Raw genomic sequence first — 10,305 nt, forward strand, 5'->3', positions numbered from 1 at the left:
TGTGTGGTCTCATTATTCATTTTGAATATAATATTGCTATTCTTAATTTGAAGCATTTTTATAGTATCTTTAAAAATAAGTGTATGACTTGTTTAAATGTGCTCTTAATTAATAAGGCTGTGTCTGAATCAATATCTCTCCTAGTCAATACAATAACATTATAGAATCAGTTTTGCAGAGTGGATTTGCTTCTTGTTGCCATGGATACTGTGAAAAGGGTAGGAGTGAAGGCACTGGAGTTTGTCTGCTTGTGTTGTGAAGCTTGTGGAAGATAGATAAATGGCTTTTGCTTGTATATAACAAACCATGTGGTTTTGTGTATAGACTGCAGAGCAGTGTTGCCAATTTAGCAATTTTGTAGCTAGATGTAGCAACTTCCCCACACCTTTTTGAGACTTTCTTTCAAAAGTTTAGGGACAAATATAGCAACTTCTTGGACAAACCTTATCCAAGTTCTCATCTTGACCACTGATCTATATTCATCTTTATATAGATCAGTGAATTTGCCATTATGATGTGATCTAGTGACATTTAGCTACCAGTTTTAGCTACTTTCAATTGAAAGCAGTTGGCAACACTGATACAGAGACTCATAATAAATCTACACGTCCTGCTCTGCTGGTCATTTCTGATGATTATCAGTGTTGAAAATCGTTGTGCTGCTTAATATATATATGTATATATTTATTTTTAGGATTTTTTGATGAATAGAATGTTCAAAAGAACAATTTACATAATTTAACTCTTGCAACATTATAAAATTATTTAGTATCATTTTTTTATTAATTGAATGTGTCCTTGCTGAATGAAAGTATTCATTTCTTTAGAAGAAAATCTTACTGACCCCAAACCTTTGAACAGTAATTTCATGTGAAACCAGGTGGCATGATCTGCAGCCCTTCTCAGGGCTAACTTTACAATGCTGAGACATTTTTGCGTTTACTTTTAATGAAACCAAATGTATTTTAGTGAATGAATGAGATCAGTTCCCCTAAAGCTGGTACAGATGTTTTAGCAGAGTAACCACACACTAGGTCATGACTATTGAATACCAGAAAGTGTTTGAATCTTTAACTAAACTTTTCTACAAAGAAACAAGCAATCTTGTTTTGCTTAAAGTTTGTTTGTGCCAGTTTTCTTGAAATTTTTTTAAGTGTTTGAACACTTAAGTGCTCGGGTTCCACAGTTTGTACAGAACATCAAGTGAGGATGAGTTTGGGATTAATAGAATGAGAATTTCTTGTAGAAACTCCTATTATTGCATATGAAGACAGGAACTGTATGCAGCTCTTTTAAGAGTGCTTTCACACTAGCTCTTTTGGTGTGCCCCCGGTTTGATTGACGTCAGAGTTTGGTAATTTGGATGATGTGAACGCTGTCTTCCGAACGCGGGTGTGCACCCGAGAACCATACCCGAGTCTGCTTAAAAGGAGTAATCTGGGTTATGGTTCAAGTGAACGCCGGTACAGAGTTTTAAAATGTGTTTGTCTGTGTTTCACTCACTTTCCTGACAAGCGTGACTGACACGCTGCAAACAGAGAGCTGTTTATCTAATTTCTGTTTGCCTTCAGTATTTTTTAGAGCATTTGCAGTACATTCGTAAGACAAGACGTAAGTGTAGTTATGTACTGAAGCTTTGGAAACCAAACCAACGGTTCAAAAACAAATATAAAAGTGAAGAGAGCAATGCTACGCATTTTGCCGCCTTCTCCTGTGCCATTGTTACTAAGCAGCGGGGGAAACAGGAAGGGGGGAGCAATAAAACTCAGGTTTGGACCAGGCAATCGAACCAAGTGTGAAAGCACCCTAATAGTAGAGCACCTGCAGCACTGTTTTTTGCCAAGTAAACGCATCTGCCTTGAAATACTATAATAGTATTTTAGTATGTTTCAGATTTTCCCTTTGCCCAATCCTTTCCAATACAGATTTTTTTTTTTGGTCTCATCTAATATATTTATTTATTTGTTTTTCCTTTTACGATTCTCCCAGCCTACTTTTATCTGTCCTCAGGTGAGTAATGGACCCTTGACAGGCTCTAGGAAGCGGCCGTCAGAGGGGAATTACGAGAAGGAGAAGGATGTGTGCATCCAGCTCTTTGATCAGTGGTCTGAGGCGGACCAGGTGGAGTTTGTGGAACACCTGATCTCACGAATGTGCCATTACCAACATGGCCACATAAACTCCTACCTCAAACCCATGCTCCAAAGGGACTTCATTACGGCACTGCCAGGTAACACGCACAGTCCTTATTCTGAAGATGCTATTTTTGATGGAGGGTATGCCCAACTCCATTATAAAACATAACCTTAAGATTAAATAGACCATGTATGTCTTGACCTGTTTTAGTATCTCTTGATTTGAAATCACTTCAATTGCAATAAAATAAAATGTATGTGAATGTGATTTTATGCTGACGTTAAGAAAGATGAGAGATTCTTTAACTTTTTTTTTTTTTCACTGTAATCCTGCTTGTGTAGTTTTCAAATCTTACACCCTGGTATTTAAACTCAATCTCAATTTGTCTTCCAGCTCAGGGTCTGGATCATATAGCAGAGAACATCTTGTCCTTCCTGGACGCACGCTCGCTTTGTTCGGCTGAGCTGGTGTGTAAAGAATGGCAGCGTGTGATATCCGAAGGCATGTTGTGGAAGAAGCTGATCGAGAGGATGGTTCGGACAGACCCACTGTGGAAGGGCCTTTCAGAGAGACACCAGTGGTGAGTCACAGTGCTGATATGACCGTTTACATATGATATGACCCCCCCCCCCAAACCCCCTCATTTATACATGAGGTTTAAGAACAACCTGATCATTATCTTTCAGTGGTGTAATTCTCCACTAGACATGCTGGGAACCTCCATTTATACTGTCTTGTACATCTTATTTGGCCTTGAATTATGAAAATGCTTGTTTATGTCAGTTTATCAGGGATGTTTATTGCTGTTTCCTTCACAGGGAAAAATACCTTTTCAAGAACCGCACAACAGAAGTTCCTCCAAACTCATACTACCGCTCTCTTTATCCAAAAATCATTCAGGACATTGAGGTGGGTAAAGCAACCATCGCTGCTTTCTTGCTTGTCCTTTTATAAATGTAATACGATGTTAGATCTTGTCTGCTCATGTCAGCATTTTTAAAGAAAGGAAGGTAGTAACTTGGAGCATTTGTTTGTTCATTTGAACGAGCAGGACCAGTGATTACACCTCAGGGGTAGGCGGCAGGCCTCATGTGACCCAGCTCTTTGTCTTCATAGCAGCCCTCTGAGTAATCAGAGTATGCAGCCATCAGCTATTTTAATACTACATTTTCAAATGTAATGATGAAATGGGACACTTTTTTTTAGTTAATGTCCATGCATAATCGTTTTTGATCAAATAAATTAGATATGCCTCTTAGCAGTAACTAAATTGCTGATATGTGACATTTCTGTTTCCAGACCATCGAGGCAAACTGGAGGTGTGGCCGACATAACCTGCAGAGGATCCAGTGTAGATCAGAGAACAGCAAAGGTGTTTACTGTCTCCAGTATGATGACGAAAAGATCATCAGCGGTCTACGCGATAACTCCATCAAGGTGCAACAGCGCTCTGCCAGTGTATTTCTTGTGAACCTCCTGTGGGTTTAGTGAAGTCATCAGCAGCAAAAACCACACAGTCTGAGTGCATCACTACACAGGTGTCATTTAAAAAACACAAACCACATCTGACCTCAAGCGTGTTCTTGTGAATTATGCTAATGTCGTGTTTAATCACATTTTGCAAATGCGTGATTTTTGACCGTTAAGAAGAACATTCTGCTAACAAGAGGATTTCGGATTGGAGGGATGGTTTTAAAGCTCTTTAAACAGAAACATGCTTGAGGTTTAGATTTACACAACCAAATCCATCCCCTACTGTATTATAATACTGAAACTATAGAGAGGACATAGAAAGTGTGGCTTGAATCATTTCACCCGTTTCAAAGGCAACAGTGACTATTGATACTGGTTATATATAGGGTTATGTTAAATGTTCTTACTCATAGTACTAAACTGTGTGGTAAAGTCCCATGATCTTACTGCTCTTGTTGTGGGAGAGAATTTCAGCAAGTGTATCTCTAGGGATGTCGTAGGTGACGATATCAGTAAAAAGTTATAGCGAGGACCCTCTTGGAATCTCTCTTTATTCTTCTCCAAAGTGAATCACATTTTTGAGGGCCTAAACATGCTCAAACTTACAAAACTTTGCACAAGCATCAGAACTGGCAAAAATTGATGTCTGATATGGGTTTCAGAATCGGTCATCAATGGTACATTTCACGTACGTGTACGAAACTTGGTACATGCATGTAATATCCCAATACCTACAAAAAAGTATCTTGGAGAGAAGTCTTAAATGCAACAGGAAGTCAGCCATTTTGAATTTCCTCTACGATTTTTGTGCGGTTTTTGCCATTTTCAGGCCTCATACTTTAACAAACTCCTCCTACAGTCCGGTCAGGCAAGTAAAATTCTCTTCCACTTGCCCCTTCACAAAATCCACATGTCCCGGACAAGCGTTAATGTTGAGCCCTGCTAGCAACATGGTAGAAACATGTTAAACCATTCTAGCAACATTTAGCTAACTGTTCAAACATGCTATTAATGGCATGAATCTGGAAGTTGTTGTAACTCAAACATACATTGTCCAATCCACCCCAAGTTTAACAATTTTGAGGTCTATTGTCAACAGGAACTGGCATATTTTACTCAAACAAGCAATGTCAAATCTGCCCCAAACTTCACATGTTTTATAAGAGTCCCGGCTTGAAGACATAATCATGCCATTTTTTTTTAATGATGAGTCTATTCTAGTTAACAGAAGTTTATATTTGACATTGTGAAATTCTTGGTGTTTGCAATTGTAAAAAGACGTCTTATGTGTTCGCGTATAGATATGGGATAAACAGACTCTGGAGTGTTTGAAGATCCTTACGGGGCACACAGGCTCTGTGCTGTGTCTGCAATATGATGAGAGAGTCATTGTTACCGGCTCTTCTGATTCCACTGTCAGGTCAGATTTCTATCGTTCTCTCACTCTCTATAAGTCCTCTGTTCATTTTTTTTTTCCAGCCCCCCCCTCACTCCACATGTCCGTTCAGCTGGAATGAATAAGGGACTGATAAAATCAGGTCTGACTTTGCTTGCCTTCTCTTTTTACCCAGAGTGTGGGATGTGAACTCGGGGGAGGTTCTGAACACTTTGATCCATCACAATGAGGCTGTGCTCCACCTGCGATTCTGTAACGGGCTGATGGTCACCTGCTCGAAGGATCGCTCCATCGCCGTGTGGGACATGGCCTCTCCTACTGACATCAGTCTTCGCCGGGTCCTCGTCGGACACAGGGCTGCCGTCAATGTGGTCGACTTTGACGACAAGTACATTGTCTCTGCCTCTGGGGATCGGACCATAAAGGTCAGCACTCTGATCTCTGAATGACTGTTTTCAGCTGTCAATCAAACCACAAATCCATGCTCTTAGAGTTTTATCAGATTTCATGTGTATTATCCTCCGATACATATCATTCAGACCCTGTCCTGTCTTAAGTGTGTTGGTTCTTGGCAACAATAAGCTGAGTGAATTAGACTATATTGTCATGCAGCTAGACTTTTACTGACTATTCGGCTGTCTGCTTGTTTAGTCCAAAGCACATAATTTCCCAGTAGAGGGCAGCAGTGTAATATTTTCTTAATTCTCTGTAGACTGCAGAAGCGCTATAGTCTGCTGCTCTTTCCCAGGGTCCTTCAGCACTCGTGTTCTCTAGCCACTCAAGATGCGGGATTCGGGGCAATTGGGAAATATGCCTGTGGATTATTCTAAAGAAAGAGGGCAGTGATTGGGAACCGATTTCATGTGTTTAATGTTTAATCCTGTTGTGTGGTGTAATGTGTTCTGCAGGTGTGGAGTACAAGCACCTGTGAGTTTGTTCGGACACTAAATGGGCATAAGCGAGGAATTGCCTGCCTGCAGTACAGAGACAGACTTGTGGTCAGTGGCTCCTCAGACAACACCATCAGGTGTGTGTGAACAAGCAATCATTCAAGCTTGTTCAATAGTAGTTGAGTGAATTTCAAGAAACGTGTCAAATATACAGGTGACATTTCCCCCAGGAAATTAAGTACACTTTTAACAGTAAAATGTTGTTGTTATAGCAATGATTTTCTATACAGTAATAAAAATATCAGAATGATTTCTGAAGGATCACGTGACACTGAAGACTGGAGGAATGGTTGAAAATCCAGCTTTGCATCACAAGAATAAATTCCATTTTAAAATATTTACAAATAGAAGAGTTTTTTTTTTTTAATGGTGATCATTTATGTTTCACATTACTGTTTTACTGTATTTTGATCAAATAAATGTAGCCTTTGTGAGTATAAGATACTATGTTCAAAACATTCTGCTTGAACTAAGTTTAGCTGTTCTTTAATGTAATGACAATAAGACTAATTCTCGAGTTTTAATTAAAATAATGTGCAAAAAAATCAAAAATGGATTCAGCCAGTTAGTATTTTTTACTTGTATGATTAACTTTTTTTTTTCCACAAAATTTGTGTTAATCTCTTTCTCCAGGCTGTGGGATATTGAGTGTGGAGCTTGCTTGCGGGTTTTGGAAGGGCACGAAGAACTTGTTCGCTGTATTCGCTTTGATAACAAGCGGATCGTGAGTGGAGCGTATGACGGGTACGCCTGAGTCTGATTAGTTCAAAGTTGAAAGAAGTTTATTGTTATTTTTTCAGACCTGCCAACCTGTACTCATTTTGCGTAGTGGGTATGCATTTTGACCTCAAAGTACGCTGGTACGATTTGTCACTCTAAGCTACGCAAAAACCTGGTGACGCCTCTGTTCATGCGCAGTATTCAAATCAAGCAACAGCAAAAGAAGAATAGTTCGACCAATCGGCGTGCTGTGTCAATCCTCCATGCTTCCTATTTGGGGAATGAACTCATGCATAAGGGCTGTCATTAAAACAAGACTGCAAATTGACAGCAACACTACATCCTGCTTGATCCCCCTTCCACTTGCCATCTGACTGATTTCTTAAGCGAAGACAGTACAGTCACAGGTTCGGTTTTGGTTTATTTGTTAATTTTTTTTTTTCAGTTTTGCAGAAATTTGCACAAATAAAGTTAATACAATATGAGTGGGGTAGGGCAGTGTCTATGGTAACATATTAAACTGTAAAATGATGTGTATAAAAAGCGTGATTTACAGTTCAAATACAGGTTTCACAAAAACAAAGTTTTATAAAATGATAAACTAAACTTTCAGCCTGTAAACCATCCAGAAAATGGATAAAAGTATCAATTATTATATTAATTAAATAACATTAATTTTCGCTTTGGTCTGAACAAAAACAGCAGACGGGCTTATTGAACATGCAAATTGACAGGTAGAGCTTTTGGAATGGCAGAAATACAGCGGTTTCCCAGGTAACGGCTGTACACAAAGCCGAGCAGCACCTGACTCTGAAATGTGCAGAGCTCATGATTTTTTTTTTTTTTATGAAATCACAGCCTTTTGAAGTTCAGTCATCACATTAAGCCATATCGCAATTCTGCTCTTTCCGTCCCCAAATTTAAGGCATATTGAAATCATAATTAAGACTTTCTTATAGCATTTAAGACTCTTTATGGCCTTAAATTTGGCACAACTAAACGTAAGACTTTGTAAGGACCTGCGGAAACCCTGTAAACTGAAACCACTCTCTTATTTGAAAAGGGAACTTTTTTTTTTGTATTTTTTTTTTTTTTTTTACAAAAATCGGCAAACTGCAGCAAAGCTGGGAGTCACGCACAATCCACTCATCAAATAAGACTGAGGGGAAGTTCTTGTAAAAAGTCTAAAAAAAAAAGTTTGTAACATTGGAGATTGAAATGCACATTTTAAAATAAATATATTAGCAAACTCTTTCCTTGATCTCCTCACACTGCTGTTGCAGAAGTGTAGTGTAGTCTGGGGGATTACATTTAAGCAGGGTTTTTTTTTTTTTTTTAATCTGGATCTATTATGGCTGGTCTATTCCTTGCCATGATGTGAATAATCTCTTTATTTTCACATCTTTAATTGCGGAGTTGGATTTGTCTGCTCCCTGTGCTCCGGTCATTAATCTGATACATGAGCAGTGCACAATACCCACACTGCTGAGGGAGCAGTCACTTTTAATCCCACAAAGCCCACAATTGAATCGCAGATTATCTGTAGATTATGTGTGAAATCGCCTCTAAAGCTGCTTTACAAAAGAATGAGAGCGGGCATTTTAACCAATGTACCATAGATTTATGATGGTCATATTTTTTTGTGCATTTTCTAATGCGTTTTAATATGTTTGTGTGTGTGTGTATGCAGTAAAATTAAAGTATGGGACCTACAAGCTGCTCTCGATCCACGAGCCCCAGCCAGCACTCTGTGTCTACGTACACTAGTGGTGAGTTTCCACACAGCGCTTAAAGGGATAGTTCACCCAAAATTGAAAAGTTGATGTTTATCTGCTTACCCCCAGGGCATCCATGATGTAGGTTACTTTGTTTCTTCAGTAGAACACAAACAACAATTTTTAACTCAAATCGTTGCAGTCTGTCAGTCATATAAAGGGAAGTGAATCGGAATCACAGCTTTGAGAGTAAAAAAAACAAACAAAACCATATTAAACCCTGTGGCACGTGACGATACATTGTTGTGTAAAGACACGAAACGATCGGTCTGTGCAAAACACTGAACAGTATTTATATTGTTTTTTTTGCCTCTGATTCACCGTAATGTCCGAACTGTCCTGCAATCCGCTGTAAAGCAAGAAGACGCGTCGACTGTTGAGAACACACTCAGGACAGTTCGGACATTGCAGTGAATCAGAGTTACAAAAACTATATAAATACTGTTCAGTGTTTTGCACAGACCGATTGTTTCGTGTCTTTACACATCAATGTATCGTCACGAGCTGCCTTTATATGACTGACAGACTGCAACGATTTGAGTTAAAAATTGTTGTTTGTGTTCTACTGAAGAAACAACGTCACCTACATCTTGGATGCCCTGGGGGTAAGCAGATAAACATCAACTTTTCATTTTTGGGTGAACTATCCCTTTAAGAACCCGTATACATGCTCTCAATTAATTTTCTCTAAACATCTGACTTGTTTTCAGGCTCTCAAGTATTTTTTTTTAAGGACAAATCTTTAAATGTGTACAATGCTACGTTGCTATCAATAATCTCAAATGCCCAAATATCAGCCAATTAATTGCTCTGTTATTTAATCCTGACAGTCTCTGATCTGTTACGCATCTCAGTCATGTGTAGTTAATCAGCCCTGTGCATTGTCACACATTTATTGCACCATAGTCTTGCGTTACGTCATTCCCAGTCTGTGACTGATTTTGATCTGCAGCAGTGTTGTCGTGAAAGGATTGTTTTAATAGCAGTCTGTCTACGTGTAGGAACATTCTGGCCGAGTGTTCCGGCTCCAATTCGATGAGTTCCAGATCATCAGCAGTTCCCACGATGACACTATCCTTATCTGGGACTTCCTCAATGTGTCGACCAACGGGCAGACGGAAGGACGATCGCCGTCCCGCACGTATACCTATATATCCAGATAGCAGGTAGCACATGTTTTGACTGAATTTTATTGAAGTTCACACATCAGAATACAAAATCTTACTTGCATGCATGTGATCTCATGACAGGGAAGTCCTGGTGGCGTGCAGAGTGTGTGCGAGTGTGTGTGGGGACTGTTCGGGTGACCCAGTCTCTGTGGAAGTGTGCCAGGATCAAAGGTCGAGGAACGCCACCACCACCCCCCTCAACTTCACCCTCCTCTCTCCATCTGTCCGTTTTATTTCTCCCCCCTCTTCAGTCGTTTTGAGGGCCGCCCCACAACACAAACTGCATCAGTTCTCATTCTCCCTCTCTGTGGAGGAGGAGGCGGAGAAAAGATGGAGAGCGCAATGCCATTAAGCAGAGAACGTAAGGGTGGGCGTGGAGCCCCCCTCGCCACTGCTTACAGAGTGACTGCTGCCCTGGCTCCACCCCCTGGGCCCATGAACTCTGTATCTATCTTTTGTTTGTTTTTATTTTTATTGATTAAAACTGAAAAATGAAAAACTAAAGGGAGAAGGCAAGGTGTGAGTGCCTTCCTTCCCTCAGGACTGTTCTGCATGAATGAGTGAGCGATGGGACGTGTAATGTGTGCTGGTCAACCTCTTGGTTTCCGTCTTACGTTTTTTTTTTTTTTTTTTTTGTTTTTCCCCCATTTTTTTTTTTTTTTTTTTTTTTTTTTTGGAATTTTTTT

General features: G+C 39.7%; 1 protein-coding gene across 1 annotated transcript; it reads left to right on the forward strand.

Moving 5' to 3' along the window:
- Nucleotides 1-1,869: 1,869 nt before the first annotated feature.
- fbxw11b (F-box and WD repeat domain containing 11b) lies at nt 1,870-10,285 on the forward strand. The gene is made up of 11 exons (XM_016273376.1): nt 1,870-2,230; nt 2,530-2,716; nt 2,955-3,045; nt 3,436-3,573; nt 4,911-5,029; nt 5,181-5,430; nt 5,914-6,032; nt 6,589-6,699; nt 8,366-8,444; nt 9,452-9,616; nt 9,701-10,285. The coding sequence occupies exons 1-10, from the start codon at nt 1,885-1,887 to the stop codon at nt 9,611-9,613; spliced, it is 1,602 nt and encodes a 533-aa protein (XP_016128862.1). The 5' UTR covers nt 1,870-1,884; the 3' UTR covers nt 9,614-9,616; nt 9,701-10,285.
- Nucleotides 10,286-10,305: the final 20 nt, after the last annotated feature.

This window comes from Sinocyclocheilus grahami, unplaced genomic scaffold (genome assembly GCF_001515645.1).
Source record: "Sinocyclocheilus grahami isolate Dianchi unplaced genomic scaffold, SAMN03320097.WGS_v1.1 scaffold78.1, whole genome shotgun sequence".
NCBI classification, from domain to species: domain Eukaryota; kingdom Metazoa; phylum Chordata; class Actinopteri; order Cypriniformes; family Cyprinidae; genus Sinocyclocheilus; species Sinocyclocheilus grahami.

Coding starts and splice junctions, on each gene's coding strand:
- fbxw11b (XM_016273376.1), top strand. CDS start 1,885: ATGTTTCAGATTTTCCCTTTGCCCAATCCTTTCCAATACAGATTTTTT. Junction 3,574..4,910: donor TACGCGATAACTCCATCAAG/GTGCAACAGCGC, acceptor GTTCGCGTATAG/ATATGGGATAAACAGACTCT. Junction 5,431..5,913: donor CTGGGGATCGGACCATAAAG/GTCAGCACTCTG, acceptor TGTGTTCTGCAG/GTGTGGAGTACAAGCACCTG.